Source organism: Microtus ochrogaster, unplaced genomic scaffold (assembly GCF_000317375.1).
Source record: "Microtus ochrogaster isolate Prairie Vole_2 unplaced genomic scaffold, MicOch1.0 UNK26, whole genome shotgun sequence".
Lineage (NCBI taxonomy): Eukaryota > Metazoa > Chordata > Mammalia > Rodentia > Cricetidae > Microtus > Microtus ochrogaster.
Genome location: NW_004949124.1, coordinates 244,232 through 270,122, shown reverse-complemented (window position 1 = coordinate 270,122; position 25,891 = coordinate 244,232). Strand labels below are relative to the sequence as shown.

The 25,891-nt window shown below is 41.1% G+C and overlaps 1 protein-coding gene across 4 annotated transcripts in view; it reads left to right on the top strand.

Annotated features, from left to right (window-relative positions):
• Nucleotides 1–25,891, top strand: part of Ltbp1 (latent transforming growth factor beta binding protein 1) — a 379,031-nt gene that overhangs the window by 290,015 nt on the left and 63,125 nt on the right. For all 4 annotated transcript variants that reach the window (XM_013354050.2, XM_005367931.3, XM_005367930.3 and 1 more), the window contains 4 exons: nt 4,732–4,854; nt 10,857–10,979; nt 12,841–12,963; nt 20,075–20,197. In XM_013354050.2, the coding sequence (XP_013209504.2) occupies nt 4,732–4,854; nt 10,857–10,979; nt 12,841–12,963; nt 20,075–20,197 (492 nt within the window). The remainder of the gene's footprint in view (nt 1–4,731; nt 4,855–10,856; nt 10,980–12,840; nt 12,964–20,074; nt 20,198–25,891) is intronic.

Here is a 25,891-nt window from a genome sequence, read left to right as displayed (position 1 = left end):
CTGCTTAAGATTCATTAAATGGTTATCTGTGGTCTCTTGCACTTCTATATGAATTTTAGAATTTATTTTTAGTTCTGAAAAAAACCATATAATAGGGATTTTGATGGGTGTGCATTGAATATACAGTTTGCTGTTAGCAGTCTGAATGCTATCACAGTGTTAATCCTGCCAACCCATGAGCATGGGACGTCTTTTCATCTTTTACAGTCTTCTTCCATTTTCTCTTTAGTGTTCCAATATTTTCAATGTAGAATTACTTCACCTCCTTGGGAAAAACAATTCTATTTTTGGACACAGAAACCACAGCTGTATGACAAGAATAAAAACCTCCCTTTATACAGCTGTTGGAGAACTTTGACTTGATTTTCTCACTTGGTCTTCTTAGCAGTCAGCCTGTGGGATAAATACAAAAATTGATTCTTGGACACATTAATCAATTAACTAATTTACTGGAAGCCACATGTAGTAAATAACAGAATGAAAACAAAATCCCAGGTCTTTTATCTACAAATCCAGTGTTTCCATTTGTATAAAATGTGTGTCCCTTCGACACACAGAAGAAAATTAATGAACAAAGCGATATAAAAGAAACAATAAGGGAATTAAATTTTTCATAGGAATGAGAAAATTCTATGGGCTGGAGTCAGCCTTTGTAAACAATGCTAGCTATGGTTGTGGGTTCTGGAATTAGAGATGGTAGCTCTGCAACATCCTTAACTATAGTAGCATTTTCCCAAAGAGTAGTCTTTCTTTGGAAAGTAAGATAGGAAGCCTGGGACTAGATGCAGTTTGGGATTGATTTTCTGAGGTCATCCTTGGCTGCTGCTGTAGGATGTAGAGAGTCTTGGCTCCTTCCAAGCTCTGAAAAAAAACAGTGGTTCTCTGCTGATTGTGTAGCGGGATTTTGTCAGCAACTTGCCATTTCATAGTTTTAACTTCATCAGGATTGACAGGAGGCCTAAGATCCTGGGATTTACTGCACCTTCATACAGCTGAGATGGTCTCACCATGTTGGCACAACCCACATCTGTCTCTCATTTCTTCATGCTTGATTTTCTGTCAAATATCTTCTCCTATCTTTCCTGTGAAAGATTACACATGGGGAATAGTTGGGGTCACTGCAGCTAGGACACATTTCTGTAAGGGGGTGATTAGCTTCCACATTTTTCTGACTGTATTACTGGAATATGATGCTTTTTTTCTTATTTCAAAAAGATGTCATTGCCCAAAGTCTATGTGGGTGACTAAGGAATTAATTGTGGTTGGATGGCTTCGGAGAAATGATTGCTTCATGTTGTTGACAGATCCATCTCCTCCTTGAAAACACAGGAAATAATGCATGCAAATTACCGCTCTGGGACAAATTCAAGCCAGTTCCAAGGAACTGACAGGTGATGTGTAAGAGCGAGAGTAATCCAAGGAAACATGAATGGGCAGATACAGCCTCCTCGATCCCTCTGCACCTGGTAGTTTATGCCCAACAATGAGGGACTTGAGGCAATGTGGCATGCTCCCAGGATATTTGGAAAGTTCAAAAGAGATTCCTGACTCGCATGATTACACGGCAAAAGCAGTGAGAACTAGCAAGGTGCGGTCACTGGCCATTTGGGAGACATCTTTGGGAAGTTGTAGAGGATGGGAAGTTGCCAGCGGGCTGAGGGAGGTGCATGTCCTCATTTCCCCAGAAAGAGGAAAGAAGGTGGAATTGGGGATTAATCCACCACTGATCTGCATGTTAATCTTGACAAAGAACTGCAGGATTTTTGATTCAAGCAATGGCATGGAAGATTTTTTTTTTTTTTTAAGGAAGGGGTGTTCTATGAGCCAGCCAGAGTTCAGTAAGAACAAATCATTGCAGGGTTGTCAGAGGACTTACACAACACATCCTGCTGGCCTGGCATCCCGAGTTTTGGACAAGTCATTTCTCAGTCTCCCAGGACACTGGAGATGATAAGGATCAATTTGGAACTGGTGGTAACATAATATGTTACATAAATCTCTGAGCTGTTACAGCCAGGAACTTTGGAAGCCACTGCCATTTTCTTACTCTGGGAAGTTCAGTTTAACTCAGTGAATGGTAGGCACCAGGTTGGTACACACCCTAACAGCCCGTTGTGGAATGTGGAACCCATTTGTCTGTGATTGCTTCCTTGATTAATTTCCCGCCTGAGAAAAGAAACTGAGACTGTTTGAACTCATTATGCATTAGAAGAATTTGGGTAGTATATATATTCTATATGATCATATATTTTAGTAACATGAGCTTTGAATTTGAACTGTAATATGGGAAACCAAAGACAGGATTGCCTTCTTCTATTGGTTAAGGGCAGACGGAGGGTCAGCAAGGTCTATCTTGCTTCCTGTGGTATATTGGTGGGTGACTATACCAAAGATTGGAAATAAGAAGTATAGGGCCTTAAACTTTTGATATCACCAAGGTCCACATGTTTTTGTCCTTGACTAAATTTAAAAATACTGGAAACTATTGAAATGTGTTACAGCATATGAGCAAAATGATTGCTCAAACTTGCATTTGAGAGACTTTGTTCTGGGTGTAAGCTAGATAATGGAGTAGAGATGGCGAGACTGTGGAACTTAATTTTTAAATAAAAACAGCAATCCAGGAGGGAAGAAATGGGAGCAATAGGAATGGAACAAAATGAAATGAAATAATGAAGTTGATATAGCGGAGAGGCATCCTGGAAGGAGGCTGAAAGCTCTCAGCGGTCACGGAATGTAGAAATTGGGGTGTGTGTGTAGAAAGGATGACTCTGGGTTCCTGCCATGAGCCCATGAGTGTGTGGTGCTATCATAGGATAATGCAGGAAACACCATAAAGAGAAGCAAGGGTGGAGTCAGTTTTTTCTGTGAAGACTGAGGTACCTATGGGAGAGCCGAGTGGAGTTCAGTAGGCTGACCAGCTGGATGCAGGGATCTGCAATCGAGAGAATTCTGGCCTCAGGATACATTATGGAGTTTACTTTGTTTTCCCTGTATGGTCAAGCATCTCCTCTCTGTCTCTGTCTCTCTCTGTTTCTCTCTCTCTCTCTCTCTCTCTCTCTCTCTCTCTCTCTCTCTCTCTCTCTCTCTCGTATGTGTGGGAGCTTCCTGTAACTACTTCCCTTCTTTGTAGATATTCCTTGGGTATATTTTGCTGCCTGTTATTCCTTCCAGAGTTTAATTCCCATCAAGGTCGTGCACCCATTCAACTCTTTACTGGTTTGTCTACAGAAATGACTGGTTTTGTACAATTTTGTCTATAATAAGTAAAGAAAAGGATAAACACATGAAACTGCCCTAGATATTATATAGCATTCGGCTTCATCATTAATCATGGTGGTAGCTTTAAAAAACGTCAGAGTTGTTGTAAGTGCCCGTGCATGGCAATCTGCAGTGTCTGCAATTTAAATAAAATACGGCCATAGGAGCAGGCTTTGCTGGTACACTCTACAGCTCTGTAAATCACTTCTGCTGGAGCGTGAGTAATTAAACAGAGGGTCCATACATTTCTGAACTTGTTAACATTTTTGAAAGCAAACCAGATACTAGACATGACATTCTCTTGCTGCTGTCTGGAATTTTACGTGCCCCGTGTCTAGGCTCGTTCTGTTCCACTGTTTACTTTGGCCCCGGCTCTTGGCATCTTCTTTCAAGTTGTTTGCCCTCAGTGTTTACAAAAGTAAGTTCCCACAAGCAAAGAAAGGGTGGGGAATGAGGCAGCCTGGAAGTCCTACTTGCGGTTGACAGAAACTAAGATTGGTGCGCCGTAATTAGGGTTATTTTTTTTAAAGCAACACTGAACTCTGTGGGCAATGCCAATGGCTTCTTCCTCAGGAACACATGGAATGCACACTCCCAGATGTGCCTCTGCTATATTTTACTCTATCTTTATTTCTAAGTTCTCTCTCAAGAAAAAAAAAAACTGTCTTTGTAAGATGCAGTGAAAATAAGAGTAACCCAAGCTCTGGGTTGCTAAATGAAGGCAAAGTCTTCGCCGGGCTGCTGACACGCTGCCTTCGGAGGAGAGGCAAAGGCATTTTCGCTCTCTTGATGATCAGTGAAAAATAGAATAAATGTATTTAAACAGCCTTAGTCATTATGATGCCTTGATTTGGCTGGAGAGACCAGCTTGGAAGCTAAGAGCCCACACTATTGCAGAGGACCTACATGCAGCTTCCAGCAACCGTGTTTAGTGGGTCCCAACTGCCTATAACTCCACCTCCGGTGAGGACGGGCCACTGCCCTTTTCTAGCCTTGACTGGCACATACACTCATGGACATAGGTCCTCACGTAGACACATACACATAGAGTATTTGAAATAAAAATAAATCTTAAAGAAAGGTATTTTGGTTACATTATAGACTCATGATACTTAGACCAAACTATAGCTGAGGCTTTTCCTCTTGGATTATTGATATTCCAGTGGGACATGTTGTCCTAAAATTACTGTCCCCACTCCCACCCTCATTTACAACAGGCCCTCCAAGCGTTTCTGACTTGTTTACGCAGTTCTTTTGGTCCAGTCTTCGTCGCACTTAGGAAGTGAGTGAGGCAGAGAACCACGGTCCACTCCAAGCACAGCTGCTGCTTCTCTTCAGGACCACCTTGGAAGTCCAAGAATCTGCCTGTTCTTGTAAAGGTCTGCTCTTCCCCGCTCTAATCAAGCTTGATTTGATTCATGCTCTCCTTCCCTCTCTCTTGTTTCTTTCCATTACACAACATATTGCAAGATGTGGACGAGTGCCTGCAGCCAAAGGTCTGCACTAACGGTTCCTGCACCAACCTTGAAGGCTCCTACATGTGTTCCTGTCACAAGGGTTATAGCCCCACACCGGACCATCGGCACTGTCAAGGTAAGGCTGTGCTCACACTTCCCATTGCATTGCATGCGTAGAACTGAGTGGTCAGCCTTAAAAATGGACTGTGTACCTGTGTTGTTGTTTTTTTTTTCATGGTGAGTCCAGCATGGATTTTTATAAATGTCACATGTCTTGAACACTGTATGTGATATGCATAGTTTTCATCTTCCTGTTTGTCAGTTGTATATTATACACATTCTACATGCCCTTATTAACTCTTCAAACATCATTTTTTAAAGTTACATCATACTCAATGTATCGTTATAGTTTTCCCAACTTCTTATTATTGGCAGATCTCTTTTTAAAATAAACCTTTGCCTCAGCTTTAAAATTATTTATCTGTAAGTGTGGAAATATTTGATAATATTTCCTGGATGTTTTTAGTATTAAATAGGAAAATATCCATTTCTAGTTCTTAAATGTGTATTTCTTTTCATTTTAAGAAGTCTAATTTTTGTGTCCTCATTTCTTAACAATTGCTTAAACATTTGCAGTCATTAATATTTCTTATTTTTATTAACAATTTATATTTGTTATTTATACAGTTTTGTTAATATCTCTTAATATTTATCAAGCTTTTTATTTTCAAACAAACACATATGATCTTTGAACATACACTCATTTACATATGTGCCTTTGTACATGCATATTGTAGGTATGTGTGTATGTACATACACACACAAATGATTTGCCTTTGTGGTATATTATAATTGGCCTGTAGTTTCCCTAATTTTGCTCTTAGTAATTCTTTTTAAACAAATTGTGTGTATGTACATGCACACACGTGCACGCACCCACGCACATACATGTAAAAGCCAGTAAGCTCTTGAGATCGGCCTATCTCCGTTTCCCAGTGCTGGAGTTACAGAGCACCCACAGCCATTCCTGCTTTTGTGTGACTGTGGGGATCTGAACTCAGGTCCTCAAGCTTACGGAATAAGCACTCTTCCATTTAGACATTTCCTCAGCCCCAAATATATTTTTTCTTTACAGCCAAACTGTAGGTTGTTCTGCTTTCTTCCACTACTTTTATACCCCAAAGCATGTTCTTCCTAAGGCAAAAATGAGGAAATAAATACACATTTTTTTTCTTTCCTAAATTAATGTCATACTTCAGGTGAAGGAGCTGGAACTTTAAGTTCCCCTTCCAGTAGGCAAGGAATAAAGGAATGTCCCAGCATTCTGTAGGAGATGAGCCATTCTCTGCTTGCAGCAGGAACTCGAAAGGCATTGGATCGGGTGCACTGTTCCTTGCCCACAGTGGCGTACCAGTCACTGCCTGTGAATGACATAAAGTAGATGATATGTCTCCATTTCTCCTGGTCCCCTTTGCCCACCCATTTTCGCACCTTTTCTGTTCACTCCTTAAGAGATGCATCTCCTCAGGCCAAGTTCTACACAGGAACTATCTAGAATTTCTCTCCCATCTCTTCTCAGTTGCACCCCACCATACTTACCATGGTAACAGTGAACAAAGATCTTGAACCTTATATGTTACTATCAATTCATATTCGGTAGATATGTTTACTTTATAATCATATGCCATCACTTTTTCTCTCTGTTTTTTTAATCTGCTGTTGAGAAAAGCTCTTATAAGTTCTATCTCTATATCATATTTTAAATGTAATTGTCCCTGTTGCCTTCTTCAGCTTGTATTCTCTGATGAATTCAAGTTAGCATCATGCTATCAGAGTGCCCTGGGCTTATTTAGACCCAAGTGCTTGCTCAAGAGTCACCTACATGTCATACCTACCTTCTTCCTCACTGCTTCTTTCATAGTGCCTCTTCTTGTGAACCACTGTGAGACCTTGCATGAATAACCTCTGACTTTCAGGTTTTATGTCATGCAATTTTAGCAACCTATACTGTCTAAATGAATGAAACTCAAGAGTAGACATGCACTGAGTGCATGGCTTGCACAACTGGCTTGCTTTTGAGAGTTGCCCAAACAGTTGAGCCTTCTGCTCTCTGATAGGACTCCCTAGAGCCTCACTTCATTCACTAAGTGTAGCTATCTTAACCAAACGGTGAAGGTTGGAGTTATCGCAGTTGTCATGAGAGTGACCCAGGCAACTGATGTACATAATGACCAGAACACTTCATGTCTACATGGCTTTCTCTCACAAATCTCTATCTGCCCAATCTGATCATGATAAAGATACCACAGAAAAGGGGATGGTACAGGATCCTGGCCTCTGCTCCCCAAGACATATAACTGACTTGGAACTAAGACAACTAAACACAAAGTAGAACCCTAGGTTGACTCCAAGAAAGGAAGAGGACTAGGAGAAAGTGTGTAAAATTAAAAAAAATCCAGGATTTAGGATTTTCTTTTAAAGGGGGAATAGATGATGTTGTAGACCATGTTTAACAATGTAAGAAAGTCCTGGGGTCCATTCCCAGAACCTCTTTATAAAGGAAAGGTCTACCAGCTCTTGGCTTTGATACTTATAAGCTACTGTTTTGCATAGGCTGCATTAGTTCACCATGGGCCACTTTCCTTATGTGAAAAAGGGATTAATCATGGTGAGTAGCTGACAGGGTCAATGTGGAGATTGCATGTTTTAATTCCAGGTGGTGGTGGGGGGGTGGAGAATGAGTTGATGTGTTTGCAGAAAGTGACATGACAATTGGGGTCATATTTGTGACGTTAGAGGCAATGGGAAAAGCCTTGTTAAACTCAAAAAGGACGGTCTGCTGGGAAAGCCTTGAAGAGGTGTTGCTGTCTAAACCTGGTCACAGATACTAGGTATAAGGGAGGAAAACTTAGCATGGAGAGGAAACAGCACTGCACAGACAGGAGCTGGGGAAGGGCTGTTGGCTTTGCTCAGCTTTCAACCCTGCCCTCCACTCTGGGTCTCCCCCTTAGAGTCTAGGATAGAAGAAAGGGAAATTCCTATTTTGTGCATTGCACCTGCAATGAGCTAACTGCCCTCATTACTCCTCTACCAAAGCCTTTTTCTTTAATTTTTTTTCCTTAAAGAACATCTTTCATTATTAGACTCATCCCAAGTCATAAACATCTTCTTTCTTTGATATCCCAGGAACTCCATCAATTTTACTTTATTCGTGGTCCCTAATGTTTACTTTGTCTTCACCTCACTAAATGTCCTGGTGGCAGTTTGGAGACTCTAAGAGTATATCCAGTGCTTCAATGTCTTAACTCATTGCTTCTTACTCTTAACATTATAGCATATATAACATATAAAGTTATCTTTTATCATGATAACAAATGTATATATGTGTATATATACATACATATCATTGTATGCCCTAACAATCTATATTTTTTTCTCTGGAAAGGTCTTATCACAGTAAGATGTGTTAAAAGTAAGATATGCCCTAAATGCCTATTTTAATAGAAACTTTCCCTTTGTTTCAATAATTCTGTCCCTCATTGGAAAGAGAAAAAAAATCTCTAAAACTAGGTGCCTCTTAAAATGACAGTAGGTCATTTTAAAGACATAGAGAACACTTTGTAATAATGACGTGCCTTGAGGTGCCTGGTGTCTGTGTCATGACTTCGAATGAATGGCTTTGGGCAGTCTTCCCAACATAAACGAGTAGTCTAAGTGATGTCTGGCACACCTTGCTGGTTCTTGGAATGGAGTGCCTGTCCTCTTGGCAAATGTCTTCCTATGGGAATATCTAGTTTGCCATCATCTATGAGAAAGTCAGAAAGATGCCAAAACACTAAAAATTCTGTTAGATGTGATGTGAGATCCAGCAAGAGCTATTGTTGGTCCCAGTTTGTGTATTGATGCCTCAAGTGTTTTCATACAAAGTAGAGAAGCATCTACAACCTTCCTAATGCCGATAGACTGAGGATTCTGGAAAGGCACAAAATAATTCCGAGCATAGAATTTGGCTTCATGATTAAATGTCTCTGTGCACAAACACGATTTCTTAATAAATAAAAGGAGCCAGCCACTGACATAATCAGTGAAGTAGATAAAAGGATTTTAATCAATGAGAGCAAGTACAATGGATAACAAAGTAAAATAAGAAACAAACTATTGGACCATAACTTTATTCATAATGTGGAAGTTATTTGGGGAAACTTGGAATAATACCTCATTAGAGATTAAGAAACCCAACTTTGATCAGGAAACAGACAAACTGTCCATTATACTAGAGGCAAAAGGCTGTACAGTGGATGGGGATTGCTGGTAAACACTTACAGACACATTCTAATGAAGGCGTTTTTTAGAGGCAAACAACAGTTGTTTGTTGTTCATTGATCATAGAGCGCAGCTTCTTCTTGGCTCCTTTAGTTGTTTTGCTCGTCTGTTTAAGTCAGAGAGAAGGTTAGTGCAGTTTGCATATGTTGCCCTCCCCCATTCTCAGAGGCCTGTGGTGAAGAACAATTTACATGCTTTAATAATTATAAATGTTTATACATTGCTAGCTGTCCAGCAAAAAGCACTAAGGCTGGGCCAATGCAGGACAGAATTCTCAAATTAGGACAGACCCAAACGGTAGCTGTGTTCACTACTTTCTGCCTTGGTGAGAGAGAAAGGGCTTATTTTGATCCATAGTTTTAGAGTCCAGTCCATCATGATGGGACCGATGGGGCAGTCGTGATGGTAGGTGCTTGAGACGGTTTGCCATACTGCATCCACAGTCAGGAAGCGGGGATGGGGTAGCGAAAGCTGCCACACTACTTCGCTTCTCCTTTCTATAGTTTGACATTAGAGTGTGAGTCTTTCTACCTCAATTAGCCTGACCTCGAAAGTCCTTCCTCCATGTGCTGAGAGATTTGTTGCTGAGGTGATGCTCAAGCACATGAAGTTGACAGACAACATAAATCATTACGGTAGACAGGCAGAGCCATGTGGAAAGCCCGCCCTTGTTTCTACTACGAATGTCCACGTCACAGAGGAAGTGCTGCTTTGCTGCATTCCAGTCACTTCATACCCACGACATTTCCAAGGTCACTAGTGCTTAGTAGTGTTTCTTTAGGATGTTACAGCCTTTCTCCATCAGCTGCTCTATCTTTTGCCAAGGCTTGTTTATCTTCCAGATTTTTTATTTTTCAATTGATGTTTGGCTACTATGTAATTTCACGGTGGCATTTTCATACGCTATTACCACATTTCACTCTTCCCTTCCGCTCCCTTTCCCTACTCCCTTTTCTCTACTTCTCCCCAGAATGTTGCTCTCAACTGCTTCATGGCACATACAGCTTATTACCTCTTATTACCTTCTCTTCTCCTTCCTTCCCTTCCTTTCAGATCACTCCGATGCTCCCACCTTTACATTTGTGCCCTAAATAAACACCCGTATGTGCATGTACACATGCATACATATATCCAGAGAAAGAGAGAGGGAAAACATGTGATATTTGTTTGGGATTTTTTTGAGAAAAGGTTTCACTATGTGTCTATATAGATGGAACTCATGGCCCTCCTGGCTCAGCCTTTCCAAGAGCTGGGATTACAGGTATGTACCTGACTCGCTGGCAGCCTTTTATTAAATCCTCAAACACCACGTTCTCACTAAGCCTTTCTTTGTGATCACATGTCACATTAGTACCATTTTTTTCACGGTTCCTGTGTTATTTTGAAAGGTAGGTCAGTTGTACTTAGCACAACTCTTTGACCTCCTAATTCAAATTATAAAGAAAGTGTATGCTTCTGCTGCCTTCTGTAGCTGCCAGGATTTGTATTTGTTTGTTCCGGATAGTTTCTTTTTTATCCTTCATACAGTGTGGCGGGCCCGCCGGATCTAGCAGCTGTTACCATGAGCTTTGTGTTCTGCCTTCCACTTTCAACTCTAAACTCCTATGTTGTCTTGTGCTATATGCAAAGTGTTTCGATGAGATAGGAGATAGTGGGAGCTGCAAGTTGCTTTTGTACTCATTTAACTTACACAAGTCAACATACGAGGTTGACGAAGGTTTAGTACTATTGTTTTGTGACCATTGAAGGGATTGCCATGTTCTTCTCTGGGGGAGCCTCTTTCTAAAAGCCAGTTGTCATCGTGTATGTTAACAGACGTTGATGAATGTCAGCAAGGGAACCTATGCATGAACGGGCAGTGCAAAAACACTGATGGCTCCTTCCGGTGTACCTGTGGACAAGGCTATCAGCTGTCAGCAGCTAAAGACCAATGCGAAGGTAGGTGTGTGCCATCAGCAATTGCTGAGACTAGGGTAAGTGACACAGCCTAGGCCATTACAGTCTCTGAATCCCAGGTACTTTTACAAAAATCAGACAAGTCAATAAAATCGAAAAATATGACATTGGCGACTGGTGGCTAAGTATCATATTAAGAAGATGAATTACTGCTGTCTTTGTAACTCTTTACTACATCAAGTAACTTCCATTTAAGGATTTAAATTAATGTTATGGTTTTATGTACTGTGATTCCACAATTAGAAGGTCATTATATTGGCCTGCTATTATGCTATAGAATGCTAATAATTTCAGTGTATATTTAGACTTCAATTTTCTTTGGGCCAATTTTGGTACACTGAAATAGTTTGTGCCTTATTCTCAGAGATGAAGATTATTTCATAAGCAAAACCATTTACTGACAGCATCCTAAAAGCAAGTGTATCTGATGGTGATCACAGAAGCATCTGCCATTGCTAGTATCCCCTTCCCCAGGCATCCCTTCCTAGAAATCGAATGCCTAACTAACCTGAGATATGCACAAGCACATTTATGTACACAGATAAGTTAAGCAACTTGTTCTAGAACCCCTCTTAATATGTGTGCCTTTATAATCCCTAACCCCATTTACCTACAGTGGAGTGGATACAAGATCTGCACATGATGGCATCAGGCTCCCACATTCAGAGTCCTCTGGCAAAGCCTGTCAGGGTCCATTCAGTGATGAATAGGATATAGCCAGAGTCACCTATCTGCAAACTGTCAGCAGGGAAAACCCACTTTAGTTGCCAAATGCTATGACAGTCTAACCAAAGATATGACTACTACAGTGTGGGAGAAAAAAAATGACCCAGATTCCTTGTGGGAGCTGATACATGTGCTACACCTTATAGAAACACTGGCAGAAAAAGAGAAATGGTTTCTAATGTTAAAAAATAAACCCTTCCACAAGTAGGGTGAACTGAGTGCCGACCCCACAGCAAGGTGTTATCTGAGGTATCTTAAAGAATGTGATAAATATAACTTCTGCCCCCAGAAGTCTGTTACTACAGTGTAACCATGAGGGTGAAGTATTTGGATTCATGCAGGGCGTTTGTGTCATCATGTGCATCATGTGTGGAGGCAGCACATAACAGGTTGAATGCCTGAGCTCAGGGTCATGTGACTGAAGCAAATGATACTCAAGTTGGGGATGTGTGTTTCCAGGTGGAGCAAGTGAGTGATAATGCGGAGTATCCAATGAGATGAGGGGGAGGGGAAGATTTGGCCAGAATGGTCCTGTGTTTAGACGGAGAGAGAATGAATGACAATGGATGGATGGATGGATGGATGGATGGATGGATGGATGGATGGGTGGGTGGATGGATGGATGAAGCCCAGTTGCTCAGCGCCCACTAGGTAACTTAGGACAAAGAAAGGATACACATGCTGCACTATTTAAAGACAAAGTTGGCCACTCTTTTCTGCAATGTATAATAAGTGAATATACAGAGTAGTTTTAAATAAAATTTGATTTATACTAATTAATAGCAGGCCAAGTTCGTCCTGTGTGATTTGAGGACCTTTGTTTTAGGCTTTTTTAAGCCTGAGTACTTTCACAAGTGTTAAAGTTAAATGTATCAAAATGGGGTTCATAAATGACAGCAAATTATTTGCAACCCATATTTACATAGTGAAACTCATGCATACAGATGATTTACATTTTTAAGTTTGTTAGAATTTTCCCTATTGTAGAGTTACCCTTTTCTTCAGCTTAGCATACACCACTTAATGAAAGATCTTACTCGATTATAAACCAGAAATTGCTGTATCTTCTCTGATACAAATGATTGACTCTAGTCTCTCCGTACTATTTTGCTCACAGATATTGACGAATGCCAACACCATCACCTCTGCTCTCATGGGCAGTGCAGGAACACAGAGGGCTCCTTCCAGTGTGTGTGCAACCAGGGTTACAGAGCGTCTGCGCTGGGAGACCACTGTGAAGGTGAGCACCTGGCCCTGACTCAGGACCAGAACATGTTATAATCCGAGGCAATGTGGAGTCTTCCTACCTGCCATGTAGGAGCTCAACCTTTGCCTTCGGAATGGAGGGTTAGCTCCCTGAAAAGGGTTTCCTTCCACTGTCGCGTGAAGAGACAAAAGAGAGGGGAGACTGCCAATTTTCTGTGTACCAGTGATGGATGGCTTAAATTTTCTGTGTACCGTTGATGGATGGCTTACACTGGGTGCATGGTTCTGAACTACACCCTTTGTACAAAACTATCTTCCAAATGGCCCAAACAACTAATGCAGCTTAATTTTCCACACCAGCTGAGGGCTTTAAAGAGCTGAGTCTTTCTGTATGGAACACTTCTACAAGCACTGGGCAGTTGGCTGTGGCTTAGAGACTGTATGAGGTATTCCGGGCGCCTGGCCAGCTCGTACGCAAGAGTATTTTCTCCTGACATGTTCTTTAGCTCGCTCTCACCATCACCTCATCCCTCATGAACAGTCTGTGTGTTCAGGGCCCATCCAAGGAACCTTATTTCCAGCTTCCCTACCTGTTTGGTGCATGTGTAAGCTGTCAGCTGTGAAATCACTCATGAACGTCTGGACTGTGTCCCACACGTGAGGGGTGATGTTAATTTTCTCTTGGCTGCAATCAAAATAGCAGACAACAGGAAATCTGAGGGTGGAAGGATTTATTTTCGTTCATAGTTTGAATGTAAAGTCCGCCATGATGGGGAAGCCGTGGCAGCCAGAGCTGTTTGAGGCTGAAGCAGCAGGAGAGGAAAACTGATTGCTCAGATGCTTGCGGATCAATAGGCAGAGACAGAACAGGAGCAGAGTTGGACTCATCCCCTAGTGGCTGTTTACTCCGGTTCTCTAAAGGCTCCTTAAAGTCCCACAGCCTCCAAAAATACCACCCCCTGCTAGAGTACACGTGTTCAAACCTAAGAGCCTAAGTGGGGGATTACAAAGACAAACCATCACGGGGTCTCTGCTCTGCCGCTCTTAGTGTTCTGTTGCTGTGAAGAGACCCCATGAACAGCTCTTACAAAAGAAAGCATTTAACTGGGATGTGTTTACAGTTTCAGATATTTAGTCCACTGTCATTATGGTGAGTTGTACAGTGGCTAACAGGCAGATATGATGCTGGAGAAACAACACCGAAAGTTCTACATCTGGTTCCACATGCAGCAAGAGAAACCCTGGGACTGGTTTGGGCCTTTAAAACCCCAGAGTCTATTCTGAGTGACAAAGCTACTCCAACAAGGCCACGCCTCCTAATCTCTCTCAAGTATTGCCACTCCCTGATGACCAAGCATTCAACTATATGAGCCTATGGGGACCATTCTTATTTAAACCACCACAACCATTTTCAAGAATCATTTAATGGTTCAACATTCTTTTCACTCCTAGCTCCATTAGCTGGGGAAGAGCCGTTGTGAGTTGCAGCATGCTGCATTTTTATAAGACAGCTTGGCACAAGTATTCCCAAAGAGGCTGAATACCTGTCTCTGCTGCTTCTAGGAGCAGAAAATAACTCGGTCCTCTTAAGGTACAATTTGAGTCTAATTTCAAAGGCTTTAAAAAGGTGTATTGTCTGTGTACCATTTAAGTCAGCTTCTAGGATTTTTACCCCAGGATAGAAATATTTCTCAAGGTTAATAACCTGGACAAAATGCTATCACTAGTATTTCTACTCAAAAATAGACAAGTATTCAAATAAGTTCTGAAACGGATGATACCCGAAAACTGTATTTGGGGAACTCCAATAAATAGGTTAAAGGTTCGACATGATGACATCATTGGAAGAAGGGACAGTCATGATGGACGGAGCTCTGTGCTATGAAGGGCCTGCTATGGAAGATGCTCTTAGGAAGTCAGTCAGTAGCAAGGCCAATACGAACATGTGGGAACCCTAAACCAACCATCATTGACTCATCAACCATCATCATTGATGATGGCCACCATTACTGGTATTGGCCATGCCAAGAGGTCATCAGAAATATATATATATATATGGTTGTTTTGTCTGTGTATATGTCTGTGCACCATGTGTGTGCAATGCTGATGGAAGCCAGAAGAGGGTGTCGGATCTCCTGGGACTGGAGTTACAGACTGTTATGGGAATCGAACTCAGGTCTTCTGGAAGAGCAGTCAGTGTTCTTAACCACTGATCCATCTTTCCAGCCCCAACCATGCCTGAAATTTTGACAGTATTCACCAGAGAGTATATTCTTTTGGGGACAGGATTATTTTTGTTGTTGTTGTTTTGTTTTTTTGAGACAGGTTTTCTCTGTGTAACCCTGCCTATTATGGAATGCACTTTGTAGTCCAGGATGGCCTCAAACTCATAGAGATCCATCTGTCTCTGCCTCCCAAGTGATTAAAGGTGTGCACCACCACTGCCCTGCAGAGAGTATATTCTTTTATTCTGGCTTTTCAAAAAAAAAAATGTAGGTATGTCATCAGAAGGCCCTAAAATGTTTTTATTCTAAAAACATTCATTGCATGACAAGCCAAACAAAAACCTTTAGCCAACTTATTCTTTATTTTTAATATATGTATATAAGATATAATTATGTTCCCCATGAAAATTTCCTTTGGATGTGTAATGAAGCTCATTTCTCTTAAAGTCAGGATTAATTGCCCCAGTGTTGGGTTATAAATAGGACTGGAGTCCATCCAGCTAACTCAGAACTCCCTTTGAAACTACATTAGCACTTAGCCTGCTAAATTCCCACCTAGTCCTGTTTCCGGCCCTCACCAGTGGAATGTATTTTGCCATAATTAACTGTCTATGAATGTTCACATACCTCTCACAGCTGTGGGAGGAAGAACCATCCTTCTTGTTAGACTTTATATTTACATGTGCAATTTTTTCCCAATTTCAGTGGAGATCTGGCCTTCATGCACTATTTTCCCGCAGACCCACCGGCCTCTGCTGAGAGGCAGAAACTAAGTGTTAGCATGATGCTGGTGACCTCCTTGTCCTATTTCTTAGAGATCTCAGGTCCTTCGGCATACAAAGGGCTCTGCCTCCCACCTGCGAGGCTCTAACTTAATCTCAAACCTACTGGATCCTGTCCCCCAATTTCCCTAGAGTTGTTCTCTATAGAGCTCCTTTTGGAGTCTCAGAAAATGACTTGGTACCTGTCATTCTGAAGCCCTTATCTCTTTGTGGTTGAAACATCAAAAATGGAAACAAACAAAAGACAGTGAGAAGTCATTTTTTCTTTTCAGGTCAGAATCATTCACTTATTTATTTGCTTATCAATTTCATATAGTACTGAATTTGTAGGAGCCTGTATTGGAGGTACAGGCCACATATAAAAACTGGGCATATATATTTCCTGCCCTTCTGGAATTCCCTTCATTCCAGTATGGAATTTAACAATAGGTGTGATAAGTCAGTAAAAGGCATAGCTTGTTAAATGGCGATAATCTGTAAAATGGGATCTGTGTGGGGTTCCGTGTGGGGGAACCATTTTTAAATACAGGAAATAGTGGTTTCCTTAAGTCACTGACTTGTGAATATTGATGAGAAGAGCATTACATTCAAAGTAATAGCAAGTGTTGAAGCCTCAAAGGAGCAGACTCTGTGGAGATTAGGATTTCCACATGACATGTTCGGTTTTTCTTCCCAGAGTGACTGTTCAAGTATGAATAGCAAATCAGTCCAATGCTGGGTATCTAGAATCGAGGGGTGAGGCCTGGGCTGTGAGCCATCAGCACACATGTTTAAAGCCATGAGGTTGAGTGGGATCACTCAAGAGTAAGTGCTGCTGGAAGAGAGAAGAGCTCCTAGACCTTCCACCATGTAGAAAGGAATGAACGGGTAGGGATAAGCAGAGGACCCGAGGAAGTGACGTGTGATGGGGAGAACTGGACCCCAAGCAAAGAAAAAGCTTCAAGGGGAGGAGAGAATTACAGACTGTGTGCCAAACATGACCACCAGGCAAAGAAGACCAAAATGGACCATGCTATTTAATAATGCAGAGGTGATGGGGAAAGTGACAAGATTCCACTGTCACTTTCTGGGAAACACATTCTTTAATTCCTAGGAAGACTGTTCACACCACCCCGTGGGAGACAATCCCACATGGAGCACTTTTGATGCTCAAGCAGTTTTTTCATTGTCTTCGAGGGAGGCAGGATCTCACTGTTAGCCCAAGCTGGCATCGAGCTCACTCTGCAACACAAGCATCCCTCAAATTTGTCATGCTCCTGCCTTAGCTTCCAGAGTGGGCTGTCAAGAGTGCGCCACCATGCATAGTTCTCACTCTAATTTGGTTTTTTGCAAGGTTGTTGCAGAGATCGCAAACAGGAATAAAAATACATATTAAAGTTGATTATATCATAAGTAAGAGTTTTTACATCTATACATTACTGTATAAGCACTTAAAACAATGCTATTTTCTCTCAAATTTTGAGATATGAATGAGAATAAGATTATTAAATATTCCTGCTTACAGACTTCTTTGTCCTGATGCAGATTGCCAGGTCACGTGGTATTTCTTGCTGAATTTTGCATTCTCTAGATTTGACTCATTTTCAAGTTGAGATTTTCTTTTCTTTAATTTAATGCTAATGATCAAATAAGTTTCATCTCTCTTTGGTACCTTCTTTTCTAAGGAGCAAAGAAAGGAAATCAGCTCACCCACTAGAACAGCTGTGGAGTTAGCCAAATACATATAGAAAAATTGAATGTCTCTTCCAGGAGGAAACTAGAGTGTGAAACGATACAGCCATTTTAGGAAGCAATTTCTGAAAACATTCAACATCTCCTCTAGGATTCAGCTATTGTAAATCCCAGTAGTTTACCCAAAGAATACGAAAGCACGTGTTTACATGAAGACATGCATGTTTGTTTGAAGAAGACAAAATGGCAGTAGTCCAAGTATTCATTAAAAACTGAAGGGGCAAACAGACTTGTATTTATATAATGAAATACTACTTGGCAAAGAAGAGTAAGCTTTTGATACAATCAGCATTTTGGATGAGTGTCAGAAACACTAAGAACTGAGCATGCCAAAGACACAAGAGGGATCCTGCTTGGGGGTTGGTAGGGAGGGAAATGCCAGTACCTGACCCATGGCAGTGGTTGTACAGTGTGTATGTTAATGTTCCGGTGCATTGAGCTGGACTCTCAAAATAGCTGTATTTATTGTAAGTTATACTTCAAAGAGATAGATGATAGGAAAAGGCATTTTTTAAAAAGCAACAATGCAGTTGCATTGAAATGGCACGTCACATACTTTTGTGTTTTATAGTAGCCATGCTTGGAACATTGCCAGTGTGGTTGAACACACACCCATCGTAACTTTATCTTGACGGGGTGAGACAATCAGCCTCCCTTCTCCCTTCTGTATAGCAGCCCCTTAGTTAGTTCATTTGGCTCAATGAGGAAACTTTACTGCAGTGTCCTCATCCTTGAACTTGAACAGCGGGGACTATGGGGGAGACAGCATCACTTCCTATATTCACACCCTCCTTGAAATTCTCCTTTGCGTCAGCAGCCATCAGAATTACTTGCAAGAAATGCCGTGAGAGCCAACTTCCAAGGAGACAAAGGAAGGATTGTTCCTCTGTTTTCTTGAACACTAATTATTTAAGCCCTGCGCAGACACACCAGAGGAAGGGCTAGGGGGTGTGTTAGGAGTAATGATCTCTGGCTAGGAGACGCTGTGGCAATAAACAGCCCCAGCAACATCTGCCTGATGTGAGCCTCTGCATCACGGGGACTGTCTCACATCATCATGGTCAGAACTCGGGGTTGGTTGGCTGTGGAACACTTGTAGTTGGACATATGCTTTATATGTAGTTGCTAAAAATCTAGGCAGTCTGTTTAGGGGGGTCGCTAGTGCTTAACGAGGATTCTGCTCCAGTTGCTTCCATGAGCAAAGATTCCCCCATTCACATTCTACTGCCAAGACATTAAGTCAATTCTTTCTGTTAGGGAGACCTTTGTTGATCTTTGTATCTTTTCTCTAAATTCATAGTGCCTCTAAATTTAGCAACATTCTTTTATCAGGTAATTGTATTTTGGTAATGATTCTTATGTTAATTTGGGGGATCTATAACACAGTTTAATGACTTACATGTTTATTTTTATTAATATGATGGCATTTGGAGTTCTGGTTTTAATAGCATTTCTCTTTGGTGGGGGACTCTTGCCAAACACTTTCAAACCGGATCTTATACATAGATCAAGGAGCTTAAGGGTGCTTAAGATAAACTTAGCAACATGTGCTTTTTTTGAAAAAATGTATTCTCTATTATCATGAAGAATGCAAACATGTAAATTATTGTTTAATAAAAAATTGTGACTCTTCTCCCCCAATTAATTGTATTTGATGTTTAGAACTTCCATGCGTTACTCAGGAGTTTGAAGCATGAAGACTGTGAACTCCAGGCCAATCCAGGCTATATAGTTAGACACCATGTCAAACATATAATTTCTTTCTTTTTTTTTTTTTCCTTTTTGATTTTTGAGACAGTGTTTCTCCGTAGCTTTTTTTTGGTTCCTGTCTTGGAACTAGCTCTTCTAGACCAGGCTGGCCTTGAACTCAGAGATTCGCCTGCCTCTGCCTCCCGAGTGCCGAGTGCTGGGATTAAAGGTGTGCATCATCACCGCCTGGCCAAACATATAATTTCTGTGTTTATTCAAAGCTAAAATATTTCTAGATGGCATTTGCATTCAGGCGGCTGAGGCAGGAAGATCAACAGTTTCAGAATGGGCAACATAACAAATTAGACCCTCATTAAAATAACAAAATGACAATTAAGATAATAATTATTTCAAAATGTTTCATTAAAAATAAACCCTGCCATCCATTTGAAATCATGTACTGAAAACACAATGCATGTTCATCATGTTTATGTGATTTTGTATGTGTGTCCAGTGCCTACCATTCCTTTCTCTCTTCCAAAAGACCTTATTCATGATTTAGTTAAAATAAGGAAGAGCAGGAATCCATATTTTTCAAAGTGCTTATCAACATTTATTCTCCCAAACAACATACTTGACACAGGATGCTGATAAGGCATAACATGTGTAATCTTCCTTATATTGTTTGCTTAGTCCTAACTTCCACACTGGCTTGTAGATATCAACGAATGCCTAGAAGACAGTAGTGTCTGTCAGGGAGGAGACTGCATCAATACTGCGGGGTCCTATGACTGCACGTGCCCAGATGGATTCCAGCTGAATGACAACAAAGGATGTCAAGGTATGACTCTCTTTCCTTTTCAGTGCATACATACTTCTCCAGTTCTGCGGTGCTTCCTGACAATAGGCTTGCTTTATTCATCATAACTGATGGCATTTTGCATGATGAAAGTGTGTTTCTGAGGTCTACATCAAGCAGGGGGTTGTCTTGCTTTGGACCACACTGTATTAGACAAAGCTTGCATGTGTCATAAACCACATTCTCACTCCATAAGATTCTGATGTCGCTGGTGCTTTGCTTTCCCTTGGGGCTACTTGATTAAAAATCATTGTTTAGTTTGTGGCTATCAGGAATGAATTTCATTTTGCCTCAGAGATAATATTTGTCTCTTTATGATACCTATTTTAATTCAGTACCAACTATTTCTTTCTCTCTTCCAAAAAGAAAAAAAGTCTCATTGATGATTGGGTTAAGATAAGGAAAATAAGATAAGAAATTCATATTTTTCAAAGTGCTTCTCAATGTTTCTTCTCACAAACAACAATACTGTTGGCCCAGGATGCAAATAAGGACACAGTAATACAACACAAGTACGAATATGTCCATCACAGTAACTTAAAGCGAGCACTCCCTGCTGGTGCCACTTTCAATGTTTACAGCAGGTATACAAGGTAGCTTTCCTTAGAGTCCACTTGTGTGTGAATATCTGAGACTCAGAGAAGCTAATGAGCATGTTCCCTCCTCGCTAGTAAGGAGCTGAGATTTGAACCTGTAATCAAAGGAGCCAGTGATGTTAAATGATTTTTCTACATGAAAACATAATTGACCTTTTTCTTTGAGTTTGTGGTAGCTTCTGTGTCCAACATTTTATGGCTGTACTTACGGCTGCCACTTATCAGTCTTAAGTGCATGGTACTGGTGACATTGCTTCGCGGTACAGCACTTGCCTAGTATGGGAGATGCCTTGAGATCAGTGCCTTGGGGGAGGGAAAAAAATGATTGAATGAATGAATGAATGCATGCATGTATGCATTCATGCATGCATGAAAAAAATGGTGAATGACTAACAGGTTTATGCCTATTTTTCCCACTGAAAATGTATACTTATATTTATATTTATGTATGTTTATTTCTGGTACATGAATAAGTGTTTTATGGTCCTCTGCCATTATAGAATTGTGCATAATATTCAAAATACTAATCAATAAGATGACATATATGAATATTTCTTATTGTTATTATTACTGTTGATTGTCACAAATGATCTTTCCCCTGGTATGTTCCAGATAGCCCATGTCCTTGGCAAAGAGGGTGTAATATAATGTAATATAATGCATTATTTGTATGTCACAAGCCATTTCCCCCGTGTGTCACTGAGTTGTGAAAGCTGTGGACCTTTTCCTCAAGGTCTTTTAGAATCCATTCCCTCATTGGTCTGTCCCAAATCTTAAATATCCTCCATGTACTTCATTTAATATTAGGTGTTTCTTTACTTTCATAATGCAATAAGTGAAGCTGGGTTTTTAAGTTTTCCAGTGTAGAAATTAAATATGCTCAGACTTGATGCTGTAGAGAAGGAACATTTGAATTGTATGTTTCTGTCAAAATATTTCCATTTTAGTACTTTAAACAAAATTAATCTTGATTTATATAAAAATGCCAGGAGATTGAAAAAAAACTCAAAAACCTAAGAAATTTGAATCCTGATCTTTATTATAGGATTTTTTGGCTGAAAAATGATATTTTCTTTTCTAATTTCTTTTGGCTAAATAGAGGTGAAACCTGGTCTCAGTACAAATGGCCCAAGAACTCATACTGAACATTGTCTCATTTAACCTCTAGCGTCAGATCCCCCAGAACCCACTCAGTCATCTGACGCATTAATTGCACCGTGTTCTCTCAATACATAAAGTTCTTGTCTATGGATTGAGATCAAAGATGTGACTTCTCCAGAACCGTGGTGGTTAATGACTGTCAGTCGCTAGAAAATCGCCTTTGTTCTGGGTCGCATTCTTTTCTCAGGATAAATGGATGTGTCAACTTGAAAAATTTGAGTTCAGATATGTGATAAGCATTTCTTGTGTGTGTGTGTGTGTGTGTGCACGTGCACATGTGTTTGTGTGTGTATACATGCCCACACATGGAGGTCAGAAGACAACTTGCAGAACAACCCTCCACGTGAGACCCAGGGATCCAGCTCAAGTCATCAGGTTTGGCAGGAAGTGCCTTCTCACTGGCATCTCTGAAGCAGGTTCTATGTGCAGTTTAAGGAATATGTAAGAATCTGTGTCATTGCTCATTTCCTCCTAGTAGGCAGTTTGCACAAGTATGCAAAGTCACCTCTCTGGAGTGATCTCTTCTGCTGTCGCTGGAGGCAGCTTTGCGATCATTTACTCCACCCATGCTTCTCTAATCCCATGATCAGTGCTCTGTTGAGTGGTACGGGTTTCAGAGTTCGTCCTGACGCTGAAAGTGTAATGGATGGTAACGTTACTACCCAGGGACCATTGTTGAGAAAACTATACGAGAGGCATAAACTTTGGCAGCCTTGCCGAGTGTGCTGAAGTAAAGACATCTTCAGTCACAAGTGTGCTTAAGATTTCTCTTTGTCCCCCCAAACTAATGGTGATGTGCAGATGGTATGGAAATTCCATGTTAATAGTCTCTTCAGGAATGTGGCAGGGTACACTAGAGATTCAGAACACACTTCAGTTTCACGTTTTGGCTTGTGCATGCCAAACTGTGAATTTCTATGGCATTCCGGACCCGTGAAAGAAATCCAACTTAAATATAGTCTGGCTTTCGGCTAGGAGTTACTAGCGGCATAGCTCAGAAATGAATGCTTCAATAAGTACAATCCAAATTGAACGCACATGTTTCTCTAGCTTCAGATCCTTGTGTTGTTCCTTTTCAGCAGTTTCCTGGAAGAAAGTCTGGGAATGCGCCCGCAGTTCCTGTCGTCAAACTTTTTAGACAGTTCCTTGCTAGCCGATGACTTCTTTGAAAAGAAAAAAAACCTTTATGTATGGTGTTTACCACATAAAATTGCAAAGTCTTGGTAGCTTTCAAAGGGCTTCATGGAGCCACAGAGTAACAGCAGAAAGTCTTAGGGACCCTGAAGAGCGTGGCAGATGAGCTTGCGTTTGATATTAACACTCGGGCCAGTGGAGCTCCTTGACCACATGGAGGTGATACTAGGTGCCAGGTTGGAGGGGAAGAAGGGAACTGAAGTCCAAAAGGAGGTTAGGGTTCATGTTGCCCATGTAATGGATTATTGGCAGGTGGGGAAGAGACAGAAGAAGCAAAGGCTTTGTAAAAAACAAGACTGTGAAATCATACTGAGAAACAGGCAGGTAGAAGATGAGCTGCGTGTCCTTGACAGATACGAAAATGATAAGAGGGAAATACAACTGATTTCTACTGACTTCCTTTTCATTTTATGTTGGCTTCTAAAGGTAGCATACAAAGTGTTGGGTTTTATCGTAGAGTTTTTGTATCTACTTTGTGCTTGTCTGTCCCTACTTTTCTCCCTAGCCTCCTCGGCCCCCTCTTTCCTGCTCCCCCACCCCCAGTTGTGTCTCTTCTGCTTTCATGTCACATGCCTTCAATTAGGCTTGTTTTCCTGCCCCTCCTCCTGTAAGATCTTTACCCCTCCCATGGCCCCTTTCTAGTTTCATGGCTGACACCCCCCACATGTACGTGTGTACATATGCACACAAGTCCAGGTCTAGAGTTCCCATATGAGGAAAAACATGCTGTGTTTGTCTTTCCGAGTCTGACTTATTTCTCTGAACATAACGATTTCCAGTTCCATCCATTTCCCTGCAAATTCCATGATTTCATTTTTTCTCTATGGCTGAATAAATTCCTATTGTGTTTATATATGCCATATTTTTTAGCCATTCATCTACTGGTGAATGTCAAGGCTGTTCCACTTCCTAGCCATTGTGAACAGTGTGGCAGTAAATTTGAATAGGATATGCAGGTATCTCTGTGGTGTATTGACTTGAGTCCATTGGATAGATAGATACCCAGGAGAGGTATAGCTGCATCACATGATACTTCTGTTTTTAAATATTTTAGAAATCTCCAGATTGGTTTCCATAGTGACTGCATCAGCTTACAGTTCCATGCGCAGTGAATAAAGGTTCCTCAGCAGTGTTCATTGTCCTTTGTTTTCTTGATGCAGCCTGCCTGACACAGCGAGATGGGACCTCAAGGCAATCGAATTGGCACTTTCCCCATAGACGGAAGTGTGGAATCCTTTTCCAAATACTTGTGGTCTGTTTGTGTTTCCTCTTTGAGAATTGACTATTCAGTTAGCCCACTTACTGATTGGAAGATTTGTTTGTTTCATGTTTAATTTTTGAAGCTCTTTACATATTCTAGGTATGAAGTCCCTGTGTAAACTATAGCTGAATAGATTTTCTCCCATTCTGCACATGTCTCTATTCTGCTGGCTGTTTCTCTGGATAGTCTGTTGTTTCCTTTCTTTGTTTCAGCAGTGGGTAAGTTAAGTAATCTAAGTTGTGTGGCTATGGAGAGATGGAGAACTCAAGGCGATAAGTCAGTGGTTGTTAGACATTGTCTTACAACTGTGATTAACAGTCCTGTGATTAGCAGGATGGATCGAAGAGCCTCCAGAAGAGCTGTAAGCACACAAAGTAGCAGCTTTGTCAGGGAAAGAGTGGGGTTGTAGCTCAGCATGCTCTAGCATCCACCAGGGAGAGCTCAGGTCTGGACTTTGTTAAAACCACACATACGTGCTGCTTATTTTACGGTGAGCTTCATACCTGTCAGGGGTCCGTCCTATTCATCCACTTCCAAAGAGCATTTAGAAACGGCTCGAACTGAAATACAGTTGAACTTCTGAGAAGAAATACTGAGGACCTCTTTAGTAAACTAAGGAATTTCAAGAATTTAGAAAGTAGCCTGCCTGGATAGTGCTAAGGACATGTGATTAGTTTTTTTTTTTTTTCCAGACATTAATTACCTAAACCCAAACCAATCACTGCTCCATTAGTAGAGCAATAACACGGGAAGAAATTTTATGGTGGATACTTACGGCATTGTTGATATACAGTGCGAAGGGGAAGGAACTCATGGTTCACACGTCCTGAGCTTCTCAAGCAGGACAGAGTCATGAGCGACACAGATAAGTGAGCTAGTCAGGACAACGCAGGGCATGAGCCCCTGCATGTGCCAGTATGGCTGCGACTAGGGAAGCTGCCTCTGGCTTCCCTGTGCTTTTCTCATGGAAGGCACTGTTAGCCAACACGATTAGAAATGGTTTGAAGGAACATTCTGCTTTCTAACTCCACATGTTATCAGTACTTAGAGTGCTTCTGTCCCTCTGGGAAGCAAACGTAGCTTAAGGACAAACAGAACCTAAATTGCCTACCCTTTGCCCATGGCATCAGCTACAAACCATAATTGGTAGCCCCTTCTGGACTTCTAGGTGTATGATAAGCATTACACTAAACCCTTCACCCCCTCGAATCTCATCATCCCAAAGTCATGTGAATCATAACTTCTCTGGCCTTCTTTTCCCCTTATTTGTTTCCATTACTCATTTTCAGGGAAGTAGAGATTGGAATTTATTTTTAATATATCCAGCAGATATTTATGGAGTGGCATTTATGAGCTTAAGTACTATATACAAGGCGTGCCTGGCCTTGAGGAAGTCCGCATCCTGGGAAAGAGAGAAGCAGGTGTGATAGTGTGTGTGTGTGTGTGTGTGTGTGTGTGTGTGTG